The sequence below is a fragment of the Caloenas nicobarica genome, chromosome 3, assembly GCF_036013445.1.
Source record: "Caloenas nicobarica isolate bCalNic1 chromosome 3, bCalNic1.hap1, whole genome shotgun sequence".
In the NCBI taxonomy this organism is placed as follows: domain Eukaryota; kingdom Metazoa; phylum Chordata; class Aves; order Columbiformes; family Columbidae; genus Caloenas; species Caloenas nicobarica.
In genome coordinates this window covers 25,377,576-25,399,775 of record NC_088247.1, presented here as the reverse complement: position 1 = coordinate 25,399,775, position 22,200 = coordinate 25,377,576, and the positions used below count along the sequence as shown (strand labels likewise).

The following is a 22,200-nucleotide window of genomic DNA, read 5'->3' as shown; positions in this document are numbered from 1 at the left end:
AATTTATCGTAGTACAACAAATGCTCAAAGGATTTACAGCATCTGTAGCGAGGTTAGACAAAGGGTTGTAACACATTCCAATCACGTCCAAGTGAGCCCTGCTTACCTGTGCATTCACACCTGGCCAATGCACGTGTGGTACGCACCAGCATTTCGCCACTGCGTGGTGAAGCTCCCCACGCAGAGCTGCGTACCCTGCAAACTCGTCCTACTGTACAGGAGAACAACTCACTGCCCACAGCCCTCTGCCCTCTGTGCCCATCCTGTGGAGAAGGCAGGCTCCACTCAGCTTCCATCAACATCAAATTATATGTGTGACCAACTGACATCACTGCATTGGTGCGGATGTATCTCTGCAGTTACATTTTCTACTTCATGCTTGCTTACCCTTCATTGTTTTTTCTTAAGGTTGATGTTGACAAAATGCCAGATCTTAAAGGCAAACGAAATAAGTTTAATTTAAAGAAAACATTTATTTGAAGTTCTTTTAAGTCACACAGTTTAACAGATATAAGACAACTTTCTCCCCTTCTCGTTTCAAGCCTTCACCAGAGACCATACACACTGTCCCATGGACAGTGAGATTTTCCTATAACAATTCCTTTTGGAGAAACCAGTGTCCAGGCAGATGAACTCACATTTTAAACAGACCGATTTATAAAATCTGTTTAAAAAACAAAATGAAAACAAACAAAACAAACAACAAAACTTTGTTATCAAATTCTTGTCACAAAGTAAAGGTGTTTGATACTCATAAGCTTGATCTCAAAACAAAACCCCAGCCATTCATAATCAAACAGAACATGCTGCCTTCAAAAAATTCCCCAAAATTTCAAAATGTTCCAAATATATACACATTTATAACTTAAGTGCTCATTAGCTACAACCTTTTATTCATGCAAGAATTGTGACAGGAAAAGGTGTTTCTTAGAGCGGCTTCTCTGAAAATGCAGTAAAACTCTTCACTCGTGCAAAGAACAAAGGACTGTACATTTTGTCGATGTCAAAAGTAGTAACAGCTGTCTCACCAGTCGATCTGCAAAAGGTACCATAAGAGTTAAATTAGAGACAAGTTGCTATTCAAGTCCCTCAATAACGCAATCAAGTTCCACAGTACAATGCGTGCACCAAATTACAGCTGGAACGTGTCTTTCGTACTGCCTTGTTCTGAAAGCACGTGAATGTTGGATGAATCACGCTATATAGAATATACTTCTATATAAATATCAAAGAAACCAGTTCTTCCTTCCATTCTTACTATTAGCTCCAAGACTTGAAACAGCATGGGATGTCACTCAAGTCACCGTATTAATATCGAAGTAAAAAATCCCCTTTTATTTGTTTCATTTAGAACCCTGAATTCAGAATATAGAGGGACAGCAATAACTTGTATGTTTACACAACTTTTTAAAAAAGAAACCCAAGTATTTCTGAACATCAGTGACCAAAAGCATACAACCTCCCAGCTGTGTTTTATACTCATCTTTATTCTAGTTTCAAAAGGACACCATCATGCTGAGAGGTACAGCAGAACCTGAGCAGTACAGAAACTTCATGCTGTAAGGAGTGTCTGTGATAATGCCCCTTCTTCATAAATTAGGTATGAAAGTATTAGTTTGTATAAAAGCAATATTTCTGTTTATGGAAGTTACCTATACTCCCAACCACCAGTAGTTTACTTCCTAGTTTTTATATACTTGCAGCTCAACAGCTGAGCTATGTTCCTTTAAGAACAGACTGGAAGACAAGGCCTAAATCCACCCTAAATGCCAACATCAAACATCTGGACAGCCAACTTGCCAGTAGTTCAGTGTCAGGTGCAAGAACAGTGGCCATGATTAGTGATCAGAAGGGCCGGTCACATGCCCATATTTTGCACTGCTGGATTATGTAGTTTGTAAGTGCTCAGTTCTCACATGATGGGTGCAGACATTTCTAGCCTGCACATCCAGAGAGGAAAAGAAATATACCTTAATGAATATGTGTTTTCCGCATCCCATTACTAGCACCACACTAAGTCATTCAAACCTGATTCAGTTCTGAAATCATTCAAACACTGTTCATAAATCCTTTAAATAGCTAAAATACTGCAATTCTACTACTGAGGAATCTTCCCATACCATTAAAAAGTGTTACTAAAATCTTGGGATTTCTTAAAGTAAAAGTTCATTACAATATATCAAATCAGGACCAGTTACTGTTTTCAAGACATTCTGTTAAAGCCTCTGAAGTCTCAGTCCTTACATCTTCTGCACTTAGTACTTGACAAATCCATTCCACCTGTTTCTACAGTTAAGTATCCTTCTTTCACCTTATTCCCCACGTACTTACTTGTAAGTTATGTGACAAGAATGATGTACCCAGACAAGTTTGTTGAACCTCTGTCGCCCACTGGAGCACAGCTGCAGTCCTACATGAAAACTGTGATCTGTTTCTTGCACAGGAACACGGCGGAAATACCTGTATTTGTGGTAGTCAATTGGTTTCTGTACAAAGAGAAAAGAAGTTTCATGACCTATAAAGAACATATTGTGCGACTACTTATCCTGAGGCCTAAGTATTGTTAAACTCTCATACTTAAAGCTAAGTACTGGTATTGATTCTATGATTCTAAGATACATCAATTTAGATGTTAATTATGGAAGAAGTTCTTAACAGAAAGTAAGATAAGCGTGGAAGACACCACCTAAACTATGCAAACTCACTGTAAAGTAGTGTTAACACTTGTAACTCTTCACAAGTTTCTCTTGACAGACACTTTGGTAATCTGAAAATTTTGTGATGTAAATAAATTGACCAAATCATTCAGAGCTCAATTAATGAATACTGCTTACTTAGTTTTATTTAATGCTGTGGAACATAACTACACAGAGTCTAAACTGATCTCAGAAAATGACTTCTTCATCCTTCCCTTCTGTTTGTTAATAATGTTAAGTATGAGAGTTTAACAATGTTAACAAACTACCTAAATAGCATCACATATAGCAATTAAGCCTAAGGGGGAGAACTGTTGCTCAAATGTGAATGAGATATTTATCTGTCTTAATAAAAAGATTATTACAGATTCGGGAAAAAGGTACAATAAATTACCATGCTCATTTATATTTTACTTTTAAACCATTTAAAAATGAAATTAATTTTTTAATTCTCTGGTGTAATGCAAATCTTCAGGTGCCTTGAAATATTTGGTCTGAGAAAAAACTTACTAAAAAGCCCCCTCCTTAAACTACTTTTCCTCTATTCTCTTTTGCTACCTACCTCTTCCTTTTTCTTCATTAATACAGCAAATACTTTGGTTTGATTGTCCATTTCCTGGGAAAGGCGATAATGGCCAAGCAAGATTGCATCCATTCTGGAAGGTTAAGAGGAGCAGAGTGTCAAGGACATAAAAATATTCTCTGTCTCAAAAGTCATGAACTTATAAGGCAAATATCAGCAATTAAAAGAAGACTGACTACATATCATAATGAAGGAAATTTTTTAATTTCCATTTAGTAAAGTAGCAGGCTCACTGATGATGCGAATCAATGGAAACATTTTGGAAAGTTGCTTTTAATTTTTCCAGGTAGGACAGTAAAGGTGAGTTAGTCCACTGCTAAACATTTTCAGATTTCTGGTGAACAGCTCAAACGTGTTCTGAAGTCACAATTTTCTGTATTTTTAACAAGTTCATGCAAACATCAAAAAGAAATCAAGCAATGATTTAGTCATATCACACCAAAATTTTCACTCTACTTCAAACAGTCAAGAACTGTGAGAAGGCAGTCAAGAACAAAATAGTATCTTTAAAAGGATTCTAAAACCACCAAGCTAACAGCACATATTATTCCATCTACCTCCGCTAAAAGTTTAAAATCACATAACCTGCACAGGAAATCTAATTACAATGGCAGGACCTTAAAATGAAAGATATCTTTGCATAAAGACCAAATTTTAATATAATATAATAACACTGTATTTTAATCAGTTAAAGTCAGTTTAGTCAGTTGTTAAGCCAGGGTATAGAATCTGAGACAGAAGTAAATACAAATTGCCAGGTAAAAGCAAGACGAAAACTGTAGAGACAAGTATTTTACTTTAATAACCTTGTACTTTTAGTCCGTAAGCGAGGAACTATAGATTGTGGATCTTCAGGAGTTGTTAGCATCATAACTTGGCCATCTGGAAAGAATCTCAAATACCTGCAAGAATATAATTACACAATACAATCCTAGAAAACAAATTGTTTTTTCTGTGATTTTTTTTTAATCACAGGATATTTCCCAGAGGATATAGAACTTAGTAGGTAATAAGATTTGAAAAAATATTTCTTCATACGTGATATAACAGAAAAAAAAGAAATCAGAAACCTAAAGAGAGTTCTGAAGATTAAAAGAGCAAATTATCAAGAGTTATGAAAAACGGCAAAAGTTCGGGAGTTTTGTCACCTCTAATCAAAGCAAGAAAGCTACCCTGGAATCAAAACTAACCTCAAGAAAATTTCTCCATTCCTAGCACTGATTGGGATAAATCAACAAAATCTTAATTATAGTATCAGTACAGAACGGACAACGTAATATGGACTTTTTCAAGTTCTGGGATCTGATAAATTTTTACAGTACTGAGATACCATTCTGATGTTTGTGATACTACAGAAATAGCCATGAGATTCAATGATTTCTGTTAACAGATTTCTATTTCCAGCCTCAGAGGGGACAGCAAAAGGAAACAATAAATGCTGGGAACAGCAAGATGAAGAAGAGCAGAAACACAGGCTGAGGAAATAAATGGCAAAGTATTTACAGCAAGTTGAGAAAGCCCAGCCTCCTGGTTATTTACAATTGCTTACACATAAGTTAAAAGACAATTATTTTAAAATAACTTGTTTTCCCTCTGCTGAAAAGAATTATTATATCATAAATGTAAAGCAGAAGTGATTTGGGGAAATAAACCTGTGGATGAGTATTACTGTTGTTACTGTTTAAGCTATATCCACATGAAATGGTATAACTGAGGATGAAATGTGTTTCTAAGCCCATCTCTAATCATCATAATAAATCCTATTTCTTAAGACCTATTCTCAAAAAATATACATAGCTTTACACACTGTAGTAGTCCCATTGAGTTTTACAGAATGATTGTTTGCGATATCAAGGGCTGGATTTAAGGAACTTAAGAGAGAGAAACATTTCACTCACTCATTGTACTACAGTTCTACCTGTAATATTCCACTTGGTGCCACGCTCTATAGAAACCATCAAGAGATTGTTCTCCTTGACGTATGTATTTTGTCTTGCTGATATATACACCTACAGAAAAGGAAGATAAGTGTACAAATAAAAATTAAGTATATCAAATATTTAAGACGAAAAAACAAATAATATAAAACTTTTGAGTTGACTTTTGTTACTTAAACATATGAAAGTTTTTGGTTTTGTCCCTTGCACCCCTCCCTTCTCTTTACAGATGTTCTACAGATTCAAATGCCCAAACCAATTCAGATTAGGTCTAATAACAATGTCATAAACACCAAATCCACCTGATCGCTTCTGTCACGGTTACATGCAGCAAAAAATACAACTGTTTCCAAAAGTACACCTTACCATCAAATCGAACACGAGGCCTTTCCAAAAACATTTCCCTCCAAGAGGCATATGGAACAAGTTTATTGCAGCTCCTGCCCCATATTTTCAAACAGACTTGATGCCAGATTTCAGGATCTCTAGTGAAAATGAGAAAAAAACAAAACTCATAACTTTTTCACAAACCTTGCTTAGCTTTTTTATATCAAAGTAACACACTCCATTATTCAGTTGGATGCAACAGAAAGAAACTTTATTGAACAACAATAGCTCACAATTTAAGATCATTTACTAATTTACTTAATCCTGGAGCTTTGAAAACCACTTCCTCCTCCCAGTAAAATTCAAGAACACAATGCCATTTTCAGCCAAGAACAGAACAAAAACATTGCAGCAGCCTGGCACTCCTCTGTGTGGCCATATGAGGATGACAACACAACAGACATTAGTTTGGAGACCTTGCAACTCTGACTTTGGAACACGGTCAAGCAAGTAAGACTTTAAGCAACATTTTCCATCACAGTAAAGCCATCTATCTAACACACCATTTAGTGGTGTATTCAAAAGCTGATTGGCACTGTGAGGAGCGTAACATTAGAATTCCCATGGGAAGAAAAAGGAGGACATAGTCCTACATGTACAATTTAGCCGCTGAAAAAAAGGAAAAGAAAAAGGGAAAAAGGGAAAAAGGAGGAAAAAGAGGAAAAAGGAGGAAAAAGGAGGAAAAAGGAGGAAAAAGGAGGAAAAAGGAGGAAAAAGGAGGAAAAAGGAGGAAAAAGGAGGAAAAAGGAAACAAAAAACCTCCACAAACAAACAAAAACAAAACACAAAAACCCGAAAACCGCCTTTTCAACATAGGCAATTTTGCTCTATGGATTTATTATCCACCTCTCCATACTGTTTACATATGCTTAAGCATAAAAAAGCTCTTTTTTCTTCCTTAGAGTAGAGAAGCTTCACTCTAGAAAACTTATCTGCAATACCTGGCACAAATGTAAAATCCTCGACAAACAAGAGATAATTGCTCTAATGATCTTAGGTCCAAGTCACTCGAAACCACCCATCGGAAAATGTACATTAGTACTTCCATAGGCAACACTGCAAAGAGAAAAGAAATCCTTGTTAGATGGTAACCTGTAAATCAATAGTTTACCTATAATCCCAGGGTTGACCATTACTGAAGTTCTGACTTGCCATAAAAAAATCCTACTTTTCCACATTGTAGCCGGATGCCACGAAAAAAAAAATCTTTAACAGTCACTATACATTAGAATAACAAAAGAACAAAAATCAGGGGTTGAAAGTGCATTATTGTAAGATGATAGGATAAAACATAGTTTTAGACTACAAATATCCACAGCTCTATGGCGTCACACCAAAACTTCCACATACATATTGCACATCCACAGTGCCTCCGAAGCATTATTTTCTTCAAACTGACCTAGTGTGTCACATTACCTCAAAGCATACTGCTCCTGCAGACAAGCGAAACTAGCTCAGGTCACGTTCTGTGTTGGAGAGGAGGTCCTAAGGACAACCTATTCACCACGAAATCTATATGATACCACTCTATATGTTGTGGTACAGTTCCAGTGTTTGAAAATGGTATCACACAGCATTGTTGTGTTAAAAGGCTTTTTCTAACATAATACAAGATGACAGAATCCTCATCAAAGCTCCACAAGATCATATAAAAATGTTCACAGCATTAAAAGTTCAGTGAGAAAGCCCTGGGAAATTAAGCCAAAATTACATCTAATACCTTTCCGCCTCCCTAAGTCTTTTCTGTGGCTTCAGTTGTGTATAATCTTGTTTACTAATAGCATCAAGAATTATACTTCATTTATTTTCAACTACTGCTGCTTTCCAGAGCCTATGGCTGCAACTGTATCACCACATGCACATAAGACTTGATGATTTACTTAGTATAACTGCTTTGAGATCAAATGGAGAAAACAGCTGAGTGGCACAAAAGTACATTAAACAGTATAACTAACTGTAAATGCCATGGTAGAAACTGCAATTTAATAGAATTCCAATTGTTAGTAAAAAGACATGCCTCTTAAAAAAACTGTGTTGCTGTACTCCCACAAATCCAACGAGACTGTTTTTGCTATAAAAGTTGATGAAACTTAAGTCTCACATTTCAGGATACTAACATGATAAAAAGTACATACACATCATTGGGCACCAGTTTCTGTAATCATTTAACATACATCTGGTTTCACGGATCTGACTTAATTCTATGTTTTATTATTGACAAGTCATAAATTTGCTATATTGCCTGATTTTGCAACCATTAAATTAATGTTCCAGTATAAACAAAATTTGTGCAGATGCATTTATTGCTACAAGATACAAAACAGTCTCTGGCAATTCAGGAGCTCTTCAGTATCTGAGCTCTTAGTGTCTGGGAGAACAGGAGACATAAAGGCTTAAAAATCTGCTACTAGTGCTGACAGGTATACATACATCTGCCATTCTGACAGTCACTGGTCAGCCAAAGCCTTTGATTATCTATCTTACCATCCATGTTTCTAAGTTCCTAGTAAACTAGGAATTGTTAAGACACTTTGCTCCAAATACTGGGCACATAGTATTTCTGGCAAAGAATGCTATCTTAGTCCAAAGCCTTACTTGTGTGAAAGCAAAAAAAAAAAACCACACAAAAACAAAAAACCAAACTACTTTGAAAAATTCATCATATACTAGAGAGGGGAAGTAACTACATTCAGTACATCAGTTCCATACAGAGGTCTGATCCTGTGCTGTACTAATGGTTAACCAGTATTCTAACATTAGGAACATCAATAACATGTAAAATGGAATAGAGGAAATCAGTTCATCCAGATCTGTTGCTTCACATTGTTTCAGTTTTCCTTGGGCTGCTGAGGTCTGTGACTATTGTACGACTGTGACGACCAAGAGAGCTCCTTTCCAGCCTATTAACTTTTGAAGCAGACATCATGATTTCAACAGTTCTCACTCTGCTATAAAGAAGTCAGTAAACAAGACGCTGTAACACAGGACTGGCAGGAAGGCTAGAAAGAGACTAAGACTGCTGCTCAAAGAGACACCTCCTGAGATCACTTTATAGTAATGTCTACAACATCTTGACTTTGCTGGCAAAAAAATAAAAGATGCTTTCCCCAGTGTACAATGCCACAGTTGTTAAAAAAAAAAATTAAAATCCCATTTTCTTTATGTTTTGACTTGAACAGCTTGCTGCATTTATTTTCCTTCCTTGAGCAGAATAGAGGAGGTCAGGCCACGACTTCCAAGAGCAACTGATAATTTGGGATGCAAAACACACATGTTTTAGAGGCATCTGATTTTAAGAGAGTTCATAGCTTACATGTGCTCTCTGTAATTTAGATCACATAAGGAAGTCACAGGATGACTAACCTAGAACTGAAGCACTGAAAATCAGTAACCTTCAAAAGCCTTTCTAGCCATATTATATAGTCTTGATGAACCTGAAAACGTATTTGTTTTAAAAATCTTATACAGAATCAGATAAAAACAAGAAATGCAAATATGTATATTCTTCACAGAACAATCGTCTCTTATTCACACTTAAGAATTGTAATAAATATTTATAAACCAAACCAAAACCCCCACATTTGACTGTTTCAAACATTAACTGGAAGGAAAACTGGAATACCTGTACTTCAGCAAGTCTGTTTCTTTAAGATGCTACTTTTGACTCTGATCCTGAAAAATTCTACTTAGTAGTACTACACGGAAAAGCTTGTGCAATAAAGGCAAAATCATGTATGAGAAAAGTATTTGTTTAGCTCGTTAATGATCTTTTTTCCCCTCACATCTAACTACAGAAGTAAATAGATATCGTGTACATTTCTTTAAAGGTGGCTTTAGAATGAAGGAGACAAATGTCTTAATAAAGTCTGAGCGAAACATCTCTATAAATACTGCCTCTGAACTCTTATAGAGTGTCTTATCTCATACCTGAGATATGGGTCTGGCTGACATCAACTTCGGGCTGGCAAAGTTTGACTGGAGATTCCTGAAGAGTTAACTGCTGCTGGAAATCCGACAGGAGATCAGCCATTTTGTCATCCTCTTTGTTATCCTCAACACTAGAAAAGGGGGAATGCCAACACTGTGATATTGGACAAAACACATCAACAGATGTCCTTATCTTGGCATCAATTCGCTGTCTTAACCTCATTCAACGTAGTTGTCTCCTCTATGTTTTTAAATAATCTCATTTCATCATCCAATAAAACAACTACTACAATCCTATCAAGTCCATTTAGATTTTACTGGACCCATCTGACAGTAACACTTTTTTTTCATTTAATTACAGTTTCTTTTTGGATTTGAGAGTTCACGGTTCACTGGTTTTAGAGAAGTCACTGAAGATTTGCTTGACCCCATTGAAACAGAAAACTGATCTTTTGCTTTGTCTAAGATAGGCTGTATGCAGGAAATAAATTACCGTAATTGACGGAAAGTTATAGTTTGTAATCCTTGTTACAATGTAGGACACTGAAAACAACTAAGGATTTCTTTTTACTCTTGCATTATTCAGTCAAGAGTGATTGTCAGTGGTTTTATTCATCAATTATGAAGGAAAACTTTCATTTAGGAAAACTACTTTTCACCAATGTTGTAGACAGGCAGACATAAAAAAATTTCAGGTGCAAGAACAAGATGGCAGAACAGAAGCAATATGCTTGCTACTCGTCAATAAATTTGAAGGATTAAAGATAAAAGAACATTACCACATTAAAAAAATCCAAATTTAAGTTGTATATCATAATATGATCACTTAACGGGCGCATGCTTGCTTGCACCAAGTAACCACAAATTACACAACTCTCCTTGATCTTATCACAAAACGCTTTCTTTCCCCTGACTTGGTATACAAACTAGCTAAGGGATCTTTCAGTCACTTTTTAATATTATTAAATTCTGCTCTAAACAAGCTTGATCGAATGAGCTGCAAATGCAAGCAAGCAACTAGCAGACCTACCAATGGGTTTAAAGAATTATAGAAAAGACAACTGTTTGGGCCTGTCATAATGAAGATCACAGTAAGATGTTGCACAACACACCTTCCTTTATTTTGATGAGTAGGATGGCCAGTCTCAGTACCTACAGGCCACACTGTAAATTGCATTTTTTCAAACGTAATGGTGTAATTTGCCTTTTCCTCACCAAGACTGTATGAAACACCTACAACAGCAATTCAGAAAGCAAAACCACAACTACAATCTCTTGAAAAGACACACCTCTACAAATACTGCTTTTAAACAACAATTGAGTACTGGCTGTTTTTCCTCCACTGTCACATAGTGCTGGGGATGGTGCAGCAACATTTATAAAACTAAATAAAAATTCATACAGTAAGTGGGAAATGGACAGAGAGGCTTAACGAAGGGAATAGAGAAAGTGATGCTAAAATAAGAAAATAATCCTAAGAAAACCAAATTTTTTACGTGACTGTAGTTTATTATCCAAAATTTTTCCTAGTGCACAAACACACAGCAAAGACTTCATGCTAGCAATGCATTCAGAAACTAAAGTAACATGTAAATAAAGTACTTAGCTCATCTCACTCTTTTATACTGAGTCAACTACTGCATTAAAGCTGTACTGCCCTGCGGCAACAAGACTGAGCTAGTAATACCACAAGGACATGGTTGTACTTTACTCTTTTATTCTCAGTTTTCAAACTCTTGATTTCTTGTAGCAATCAGCAGCATCTCTGGCTGCTATCAGTAAGCAGTGAGTTGGAAAGCTCTGATTCATAAACTTGTCTTCAGTACGCTGAGCTGTAACAGAAGTTTTGGCCCTAACCTGAATCCTGTCCTTAAGTTTAAAACTTGAGCTCAAGTTAGGTCAACCTTAAGCTGCTACACATTTGGTGTGTTGAGGCTAGGGGTATTCTCATGACAAAAGACCAGACTACTCAGATTACAATCTATGAGCTTCTAAATGTATGGCCTTAATTATTGGAAATGTTCCCATTTGGCTCTGTTAGTCAGCACAAGAACAGTAGGATATTCCCTTGCTTAATTACAATGCCTATTCCATGGAACAAAGCTTTTAATAATTTATGTTTTTGCCATCTGCAATTTTGTGGATGATCCTAAATATATAATATATAAATCTGAAAATCAGAGGTCAAAAGTAATAAAATGACTGATGCTTTTTTCTTTTTGTTTGTTTGTTGTTTTTTTGGTTTGGTTTGGTTTGTTTGTGGTTTTTGTTGTTGGCTGGTTGGTTGGTTTTGGTAACAACATAACTATATGCAATCCTTCCACTTGAATTAACAAACAAGATCGATACCTTCTTTGAACTAGAGTACAGAAAAGCCCTCCTTAGACTAATACATCTGTAAAACTTTCTATAAAGCAGTCTATTCAAATGAAAGCAGACAAGCTTTTCAAATTTTAAGAGACTTACAATTGGGTATGACAGCAGACCATTCACGTGCTTTAGAAACAAATTTTCAGGTTTCAGTACTCCTAGGCACTTAATTAGGAAATTTTCATACTCACCACCTCTTTCCAACTCCATCACTATCTGGGGACCGTGTGTAGGTGATCTTAAACTCTATGTCAGGTACAAGCTGCATGGCTAGACGATAAAACTTGATGGCTGAAAATAAAGGTTTAATGTTTAAATATGTCTGATGCCTACACTAGCTTATCAAAGATTTTTTTCAGAGAGATGGCTTCAGTTAAAGGAATAAGAAGGTAGAAAATGCTGTCGCCTAGTAAATTTTATTTAATCTAAACTGATAAGGTTTATTTTCAATACAGAAGAGAGGCATATTGAACACCTATTTCTAAAACTAAAGACTTCATGTGTTCTTTCAGAGTGAAGAGCTCTCAGATGTATTTCAGCTTTTACAGATTTGCCTTAACCACTACAAATTCAGTTATGGAGTACAAGGTTTTATATTAAAACCTTACAAAGTCTTGATTTCCTTTGTTGCCCAGCACTTACAAAGCTTTCTCAAAAAGTCGTGAAGATTTTAGGCATTATACTCATACGTAACTATGGGGAACATAAATGAGAATTTGAATCATGATGCAGGCACCCAGTAGAGTACAGACAGTCATTCAGACATACATAATATTAAAAAGCTGAAAAAGATCAACAAAATATTGTTGTACTTTTAAAACATCAACGACAGAAACAAAACAAGTAAATTTTACTGTGGCAAAACCCTGAAAACTACAGAAGGCACAGAAGCAAGCCACTCAAAGCACTGAGGGTGAGGAACCCGACTGGAGGACAGCAGCAAGCACAAGACTACAGGAAAAGAAGGAAAAACAGACCGACCAGGCTTCTTACAGCACACAGAAAAAGTCCTTCTGCTTTTAACACTCCGAAGATGCTGTAACACTGAATAAAGAAACAGGCCCAAGAAAATCACCCTCTAGGAAAAAACTGTTATTTAAGCTGCAGAATATCTTTTTTTCTGAGTTAACTCTGTGGATCCTCCTTAATTTAAGTGGATTCGTTGTATGTACATTCAGTCTTTTTAAATACCAAGATCATATTTGTATTTATATGTCTCTGTATTCTCACATGGTGATACCAAGACCAGAGGGCAACTCTCCCTCATTTTGAACCCTTGAAAATAAAATAAAAGCCAAAACAAAACATCAGTGAGTTTGGAAGTCAGAGTTTGACACACTAATGAGTCTAAGAAGCCCGAGTTTGGGGCAAGTAAGCATTCCTATTTCCTTGAGTTCATGTCAGCACTGGTGACTGACAAGCAGCATCCTTTGGCTGGTGAGGATGAGGAAAACCAGCAGCCAGCTAAACAGAGATCAGTCTCGACTTTAGCATTTAATCTTGCAGCAAGGCCTGTACTGTACTTAAACATGAACAAGCTGCTGCACATAAGTGTCTCACAAACATCAGGTATCAGCAGATCTCAGCAGCAGACTGAAATGTCACTTGGATTCTAGTGACTCAGGCCAGGTCAGCAGTTAAACGTGTGGTCACCAAACAGATGTCCCAACATGTGCTCAGCAATATATTTGTGTCTGGTGTAGGACTGTGTCTCTAAGGTCTGATATAGGTGTATGCATAGAAACAGTTTTGTTTTGTTTCTTTAAGTCTCAAACCAAATTCAACTGAGAAAGAATGGATTCATATTCGTGCAATCCAGATGCCTAAAACACCTTTGTGAATGCAACTCTGCTGGCTGTTACTACTTTTCCACTGCTGTGTTTAACATACAAGGAGTGCACTCAAGCAGATGAAGCTATAGCTTCCATTTTGTATACATAATGCTTAAATAGGCTGCTTTCCTAATTTTTTTTATTTACTTGGCAACTGTTGATATGAAAAAGCTTCGGAATCTACTGCATGATTTCCTAAATGGTAGGTTATGTATCGGATTCAGTTCTGACATCTTTGTTTACTGTGCATTTAATTCTATACCCAACACAGAAAATACCTTAGCCTAAAGTAATTTTGGCCTGTAAAAACATGTAATAAATTAGAAACTGAACCAACTAATTTTATTACCTACTGGGGACTCATATTTCTCCCAGTTGCTTTGACATGTGGAACAACCATCAGAAATCCCTTGCAAAGGAGAGAAAACTCCCATGGTGGAGAGGAAATTTTCTATTCAACAGGTGGGTGAGTTCAGGAGCTTCCAGAGTAGCCACTGTTTTGCATATCTTGCCATATTTTACACCTGCACTTTAACAGAGGTGGCCAAAAACTCTAGTGGATGAGCAGGATGGCACATATGTTATGTGTTCCTTTTTTTAAAAGAAAGAAATAGAAAACTTGGTGTAATAATTAAGTCGCCAGTTATTACCTGGTTATCTCCACTACTGACCTACAGGACTTGAAGTTAGGATGGGCTTCTTACTCTATATATTCTGAAAGCTAAATATGTGGAAGAAAACTTTGAATTTCCATTTTTGCTAGTGCCGATAGCAAGAGGGCAAGCAAGCTAAGCATCTTGAATATTTACGGTAAACCTCATAAAATAAGAGTACCAGAATTAAACATTCACCTCAGGAATTCTTAAAGCTTAGCACCCTGTGTAAATTTAGAAAACAAAATAAAAACCAAACAACAAAACAAGAAAACATTCCAGGGGTGTTAAGCAGTTCTCTTCAAAGTGACATGAAGAAAACTGCGAGCACAGTTACAGAAGACACATAAAGAAGCATGGTATATGAAGAAGCAATCCAATGTTTCATTAAATTGCTAGATTTCAAAATACCGTCATTTTGTCTGAAATCTAGAAATTGTTTTCTTGATCTCACTTTAGCTTCACCTCAACCTTAGAACTACGATGGTTCCTTTTATAGCAAACTTGTTTGCTTATCCGAATAACTGAGCTCTCAAATTACTAGTAGCCTGCAATTTAAGTTCACTGGCATCATGCAATCTTGCACATAAATCAGAGTGTTAGATTCCTCTGCAATAAGGGTGTCCATTGTAGACTTCCATATTACCTTCATAAAGGGCCCCATTTCGTTCTTCTTCCACCGCCTTCAGGAAAAGTTCTTTTGCCTGCACAATACATGACACAGAACACTTCTTAAATTCCTTACAAATACAAGTACATTGTCACTTGACTTATTTTTCATCTTATCTACTGTACCCTATGAAGGAGATTAATAAAATAATTCCACAAATAGAGTGAGAAGACATACTTGTGATACAAGCCATAACTGGAATTCCCAATCAACAAACTACCCCTGTTCCTGTTACTTGTCCCTTACCCGCAGTCTTTCAGAAAGCAGATGTGGAAGGTGACACAAAGTGAAGTATAAAAACTAGAAAAATCAATGTAGCATTATGGAAAGACATTAGTATGGAGACAACAGGTTAATCACCTCTGTTGTTTCTCTAGATTTAGTTCAGCATAGGCTTTTAGGATAATTATACTGCCATATTCACACACTCGAAACCCCCAAAATTATACCTTTTTTTTTTAGTACCTTTTCCTCTTTTGCTATCTCCTGTTTCCCTCTGGCATCTACAGACTTTACTCCAGGTCCTCTTGAAGATGCTCTGCATGGCAGAGGTTCCAATCCACTAGAACTCATACCTGGGGCAAGCTCAAACATCCACTGAGCTCTGAACATCTGAAGCTCTGCCTAGAAAATACAGTTAATTCTGATTTAGTATCACATATTCAGACATCTTCTGAGAAGAAATTATAAAGTACAAACACAAAAAAAAGAGTTTCAAGATTATGCTTTACACTTCCAAGTCTTAAACAGTTTCAGTGAGTTTAGACACAGAGAGTTAGCGATTGTTTTATAGGATTTTTTTTTTAAAGTGCACAAGTACTTTTTCAATCTCATTCAATAACATAAGTGCTTTTATCTGGACTGTTCACCTCAGAAGAAAAACTGATGTTTCAAGAAGAGGTTGGTTAGTACTATGGTAATCACTTACAACTCCATAGAAAAGTATTCTTCCTAGACACAGTGTTTGTCCTTGTTTATGCAGAGTTATCTTAAACAATAAGTCAATTAACTCTTGAAATGAAAATTTAGAAAATCTGATTTTTTGTACGCAAGCATAGTAAGCTTTATTACAATCAAAGCTGTCATTTATATAATATACAAGTAAGACCTTACACTTCGTTCTCTTTCAAAAAGAAAGGACTATGCTCTGTGCAATAAGAAGTTATAATTCTTGCCATGCATTTTTCTCAGCATCTTTGAAGTTACCCTTTACATGTCCCTTCCAATCATCACGACTTCTGGGGGGCAACTACACAGAAATCTAGTATGGTAAGAGAACTCACTTTTCTATCAAACTGCTTTTATCAACTTTCTGTTCCGGAAGAGAGTGACAACTTACACTGGAATTTGATCCATACAGAAACTGTTGTCCAATTTCTACAGTTCTTCAAATAAATTCCAAATCTGCCACAAACTTTCTTTTCATCTCCACAGACAACCGAAGGCTGAATTTGACATTTGGAGCACAATGCAAAATTTATCTATTTCACTTTTGGAGGGGCAGACAGATCAAGCATTTGTCAGATCAACAAACATGTGGTAACTAAATGAGTATAAGTAATGCAGCTTAAATCACAGCAGTACTATGTTTGTAAAAAAACGCTAGCATGATAGACATACCTGAAGATTTGCTTCACCAGATCTTTCATTGTCATCGGTCCTTACCAAATCAGAGTGACAATCTTCTTCAGCTTCTGCCTAGTAGAGAGCAGTCAGACATGATTATACAGTCTGCATAAGTCCTTATAGCACATTCACAAAGCGCGACTGTCATGGACACTCAAAAGAACATTAAGCATGTTCCACTTTTTCCCACCCTACCCACCTACCCAACAGATCAATCTTAATTGATGATAAAAATTAATTTAAAAATTACTGGTATTGTTTGTACTTCCCTATTAAACAACGAAGTTGGGTTTTGCATTTCAGTCACATCAATCCAACACAGTTTTGAATCACCTGAAGGCTTATATGCTATAATACCAGAATAAATACACTCAGTGTCTAAGTCAAAGTATAGAACTAAAGCTTCAGTTTTAAACAGTGGTGTACTACTAACTAAAATTTAATCACTCTCTTCTCATTGTAAAGATAACCAGTAGTTTTAATTTGTTTAATATTTATAAAAGCACAAAAAGACTAGTGCTTTGCGTAAGAATACTTTATGAAAATTATGGGACAATATGTGCAATCTCAAAAACTACATGTGAAAGTAAACAAGACATATATTGTAAAAGAACACAAAAAGCTAGCATGAGAGCTTGACAGCTGGTTTTATTTACAGTACTGCTGTGAGACAGGTTACACAAATAAGACCTTAAGTAAGACATTTAACTAAATTTAACAGGGTTCTACATAGGAGTTAGACAGCTAGTTTAAGAGCAAAACTTACAAAGATGCAAATAAATTCTCATTGTCAAATATTCTGAGATTCATGGAATCTATACTAAACCAAATAAAAACGAATTCTGATTGTCAGTGACGAACTACTACAATTACAACATCAAGATGTGAGCAAGGAAAAAAAAACTTCAACAAAGACTAAGATGTTTGTTTAAAGTTCTTCCTGCAGCTAAAGTATCTCAGTTTTTCTGTCATTCTGCCCTGAAATTCTATAGTTCTGCAAGTACATAAAGCAAAGTGAGATGATAAGAAGGTAAATCTGGCATTAAGATTACCACAGCTGCTTACAAAAGTGCAGAAATCAAAGCATTCTTGTATTCAGAAAATTTATACAATTTTTATAGCATCTGGAAGTTCATGAACAAACTACATTGGCAAACCTGATGAGAAGGCAATGTTTAATCTCTTTGTCTTGGTGACAAGCACCTCTCTGGAGCTCAGCAGTAGCACTTCTCCCTGGCTCCCCAAATGACCACAAACTTACAGGGCTGGTCATCTGTAAACTTATTTTCACTAATGTCTCCATCTATTTATCTTTTACAATTAATAATGCAGTGTTGGTTGGTTAAAATAAACAGATATTGCATCTGTTGTTACACTCTGATTTAAAGGCTGTGCATTTTTAATTTCTTGGTGGAAATAACAGTTAAGCTAGAACGCTCCAAAGCACTAGCAATGTTAAATCTGAGCAAGCAGTAAATAACTTAGAAATTTCATGGGTTTTGATTCCAGAATTTGATTGCAGGCAGTTAATGTCCTATGAGTACAGCAATCCTATCATCACATTATTTCAGCATCCAGGGATTATGTCTATTCTGGCCAAGTGGAGATAGCCTAGGAACAAGCCAGCACTGAAATGGATGCCTGTAAGTGCATTATTATGGTGCTGGGCTGACACAGATAAGGCCTACCCCTGCCTGCGCAGAGTGCAAGGCTTCTGGTTCACAGCTGAATTCCATCTAGTCACCTCTCAGTCTGGGCAGAAAACGCCTGGTTTTATCTGCAAAATGCAGAGACTAGTAAAGTTATTTCTAAACTAAATCAACACACTATCTTCTTGTGCATAAAGGCACGCCCATTAAAACCTTTGATTCATGAAGTCTGTAAATAAACTAATTTAAGAGCAAGAGTTCAAATTATTTAGAAGCTTATGAAGCTGGCTGAAGTTTGCCTCATGTTCAAAAACTTTTTGTTTCAGTAATCTGTTTAAGAGTCTTGATTTTCTTCCCCTTGTCTCTGTTCAACTGCCCTACTTCTCCTTCATTTCTAAGTCACTGTCAGTCACAGTTCTGGACCAACTGCTTCCAAAATGTCATTCAATGCTCTTTAAAACTTAAACGTGCTCTCAATCCAAACAAAAAAATACACCCTCCTATGAAGATCTAGTCCACAGCCCAAAAGCTGTCAAAAAACATCATGAAGTCGATTACAACCAAACTTTTGACTTTCGTTATTACCTCCTCTATACTGAGTGCACCGGTGATCTGAAGTCTCTCATATCAAAGGTTTGTCTTCTGGCAGCAGTGGCAGCTTAAGTGACCATCCCTCTAAATTCACCAGTAAAGCAATTCATTCACATAGCTACTGCATGGCTAACTGAACCAGAAAACCGATCCCTATTAACAACCTTTTCACTATTTGATCTGCTGAAACCCTATGGTTTTGCTAGAACAAATGAGCAAACACAGGTATCGCTGAAGCAAGGATCTTCAATAACAGACAGCTCATGAGACCACAACTAAAGCAGGCTGTAACTTGTAAAAATCGTCCCCATGCCCCCCACTCTACACAATACTTAAACTGTAGTTACAGTTTCTGAAGTTCACAGAACACTGCACTGTAACTGCTACTTAGTGGATAGATCTAACGGATCCATCTTTATGCTGCTGGCCTCCCTTCTGCTACAAGTCAGCTGTCATACGGAACACTGACTTTATCCAGCTCGAAAGTGAGACATCTTTAGTGTGTACCCATCAGCACAAATAATTTTCCATGAGAAAAGTGGCAGCCAGTCCAGCCACCAAAAGGTCAACATGTCAAAAGTAAACATCTGAATTAGACTGCAACTTGTAAAAAGAAGTCAGCTGAGTTGATTTGATTCTGATTTGTTTGCACAGCTTTATACATAATTTGCCAAATGCAAAACTAGTGTATTTGCACAGCTTTGTTTTAAATGTTTTGCAATTAATAACTGCACACCAATTTCCTCAGAGCACAACAATCACTTACTAAACTGTCTGTAATGTCAAGTCCTTCAATAGTCCTGATCTTTGTTTCAGCTAAAGAAAGCCAAGATCACAAACAGTTCAAAGTTGACTGTCACCAGCTAAACAGGGCTACATGTGAACTGTACAGAACGAAGGGAAAAGCAAGCACAACTTAGCAAAACAGTGACTGATAGCTAACGTTCTGCTTGGTATCACAAAAAAATGAGGAAGTTGCTCAGTTTTTCTGTCAATGTGGTAGAAGCAACACTATGTTCAAAAAAAGAGTTGTAATCACAGTGGTAAGGAGTTGTAAGAGCTCCTGAATTATATAAATGGTTTAACTTTGAATGATCAAGTTCTCATCATGGATACTTGAATCCATATTGAGGTGCAGTCAGAAAAAAAGTATTGAACCAAACAACATTCCTGATATGTTAAATCACAAACTCAAACGCGGAGTGCCTGGTTCACAGACCCCTTTAAATTACCAAGAGACTTCATGCCATGTTTTTTGAGGGAAGAAAGAGAAAGGTGGGACACGCCCATCTGTAATGTCACAGGGATTTGCTCCGGTGTTTCTACAGGCAGCTACATCGGTCCTGGACCCAGCAGCCCCACTCATCAGCCCAAACCCCCCCAGCGGAAGGCGGCCGTGCCTCCTTGCGGCGCAGTCATCCGCCGTGGGATCCCGGCCAGGACCCACACACCGCCCCGGGCGTCGCGGCTGCCCCGCGGGCAGGCGGCCAGGGCAGGGCTGCCCGGCAGCAGCGCGGCTGGGGTCCGCTCCTCCAGCCGCCGGGCACACACCCCGTACCGCCTCAGCCCCCCGCTCCGCCCGCATTTGCCACAGCGGCCGAGCCCCCACCGCCGCCTCCCGGTACGGTCCCGCCCCAGGCCGCAGTGCAGCGCGGCGCAGGGCACGGCCGGCCTGGGCCCGCTCACCATGCTGCCAACGCTCGGGCGGCGCTGTCCCGTCCCGGGGGTCTCTGCCCCCCCTGCTCGGTCCGTGTGTCCTCCCCGCGGGGGGAAATTAGCAGAGTTCTCGGTCGGAGAAGCGCACCACGCAGCAGGAGTAACTGCGGGCCCTGCGTACGGCAGCCATCTTCCCGGCGAGTGAGGGGCAGGGGGACCGGGAGCAGCGGAGACACACGACCAGACAAACCCGCAAGGTCAGAGCGCCGCCTGACGCACGGGCCGCTCTGAGGCGCGGGCGCCGACGGCGCGGACTACTCGTCCCAGCGTGCACCGCAGCCCACAGCGCCTGTCCTGCTGCAGCGCTGCGGCGCGCTGCCTGCTGGGAAATGTAGTCCCCGGGCGACAAGCCCTTGGGCTGCGGGCGCGCCGGCTGGGAAGCGGCGCTTCCCCAGGCCGACCCCGCCCGGCGGCGGAGCAGAGGCTGCCGGGAAGTGTAGTCCCCCGGGCGGCGGTCCCGGCAGACGGCGCCGGCGCCCCGCGGGGTCGGTGCTCTGCCCGGCCTCTCCGCTGCTGGGGCCGCCGCTCTGCTTGAGGCCGGGCCCAGGACGTCACCGCTGCTGTGGTGCGGGAGCCGAGGGAAGGCGGCGATGTCCGAACCCCGCGGGCGGCCTCCCACCCCCTCGGCGCGGCCCCTCGGCCCGGTGTCGGCAGGAGCAGGGCTCGGTGTGGGAGCAGCCGTTTCCCCGGTGGCTGCGGGCAGAGCGGGGCCTCGTTACAGACAAATTAAAACCGGGGTAACAAAGGAGTGGTTAGTACTGCGGTTGTATAGGTAATGTTGCTGAGGTCATGTGAAAGTCATGGTCCCCCGTCCTTTGCCCGTCCCGTTCAGTGAGCAGTCAGTATGTGCACTCTCTGCACCTCATCAGGTTTTATAAAACAGGACTACAACTGGGAGTTTGAATCTGTGTTACAACAGGTTGGGGTTTTTTTCCAGAAGAAAACCGGGTGTATGGGTCTTTACATATTACCTGTGAACCCTTAACTGTATCTATAGCCCAGAATGTTTATTAGGAGCAAAAGGAGGCGAGTGTCTGGAGATGGCAGTGGGGCAGGTGGCTGTGGCCAGGGCGGTTGAGCGGCGCAGAGCTGGGCATCTGCAGTGGGTTTCAGATCCCGGTGGCTGTAGAGCTGCTCTGCAGAGAGTGTGAGAGGTGACCGGGCTGTCTACCTGACCCGTCCCCATCCCTGGCCAGGCGGCTGGAGGTGGTGGGCGACTGCAGGGTGGGTTGGGTGGGAGGGCTGGGGTTGCCTCTGGGTACCGGCATGGTGGCGGACCCCGTGTGAATGGTTGAGATGACAGCAGTGCAGATGCGGTTTTCAGATAAGGTAATCATGAATACAACTGGTTATCTTTAATGCTGCTTTCTAGTTCAGGGTTGGAATCAAAGCTGCTGGGCTTTTCTCCTGCCTGGGTGTGAAGAAGCCTCTGGCAACAGGAAAACAGGGCACTAGGGCTGTCCCTGGGCTGGGTGCTGGTACATGTTTATGCATGAGATGTAATAGGGATGACTTAAAGCAGCAATCTTTCCAAGTAAGCATGCACGGCTCCTGCTGGCTTCA

General features: G+C 39.0%; 1 protein-coding gene across 1 annotated transcript; it reads right to left on the bottom strand.

Moving 5' to 3' along the window:
- Positions 1-453: 453 nt before the first annotated feature.
- FBXO9 (F-box protein 9) lies at positions 454-20,814 on the bottom strand. Its single transcript, XM_065632777.1, has 13 exons — positions 20,608-20,814; positions 16,676-16,753; positions 15,521-15,679; positions 15,032-15,089; positions 12,092-12,191; positions 9,531-9,661; positions 6,545-6,659; positions 5,583-5,701; positions 5,198-5,288; positions 4,086-4,181; positions 3,259-3,352; positions 2,332-2,486; positions 454-1,036 (listed from the first exon to the last, which is right to left on the bottom strand). Exons 1-13 carry the CDS (start codon positions 20,608-20,610, stop codon positions 928-930), a joined length of 1,308 nt encoding a protein of 435 aa, XP_065488849.1. The 5' UTR covers positions 20,611-20,814; the 3' UTR covers positions 454-927.
- Between the last annotated feature and the right edge of the window lie 1,386 nt (positions 20,815-22,200).

Coding starts and splice junctions, on each gene's coding strand:
- FBXO9 (XM_065632777.1), bottom strand. Junction 3,353..4,085: donor TTACGGACTAAAAGTACAAG/GTTATTAAAGTA, acceptor TTAACCTTCCAG/AATGGATGCAATCTTGCTTG. Junction 2,487..3,258: donor TAATGAAGAAAAAGGAAGAG/GTAGGTAGCAAA, acceptor CTCTTTGTACAG/AAACCAATTGACTACCACAA.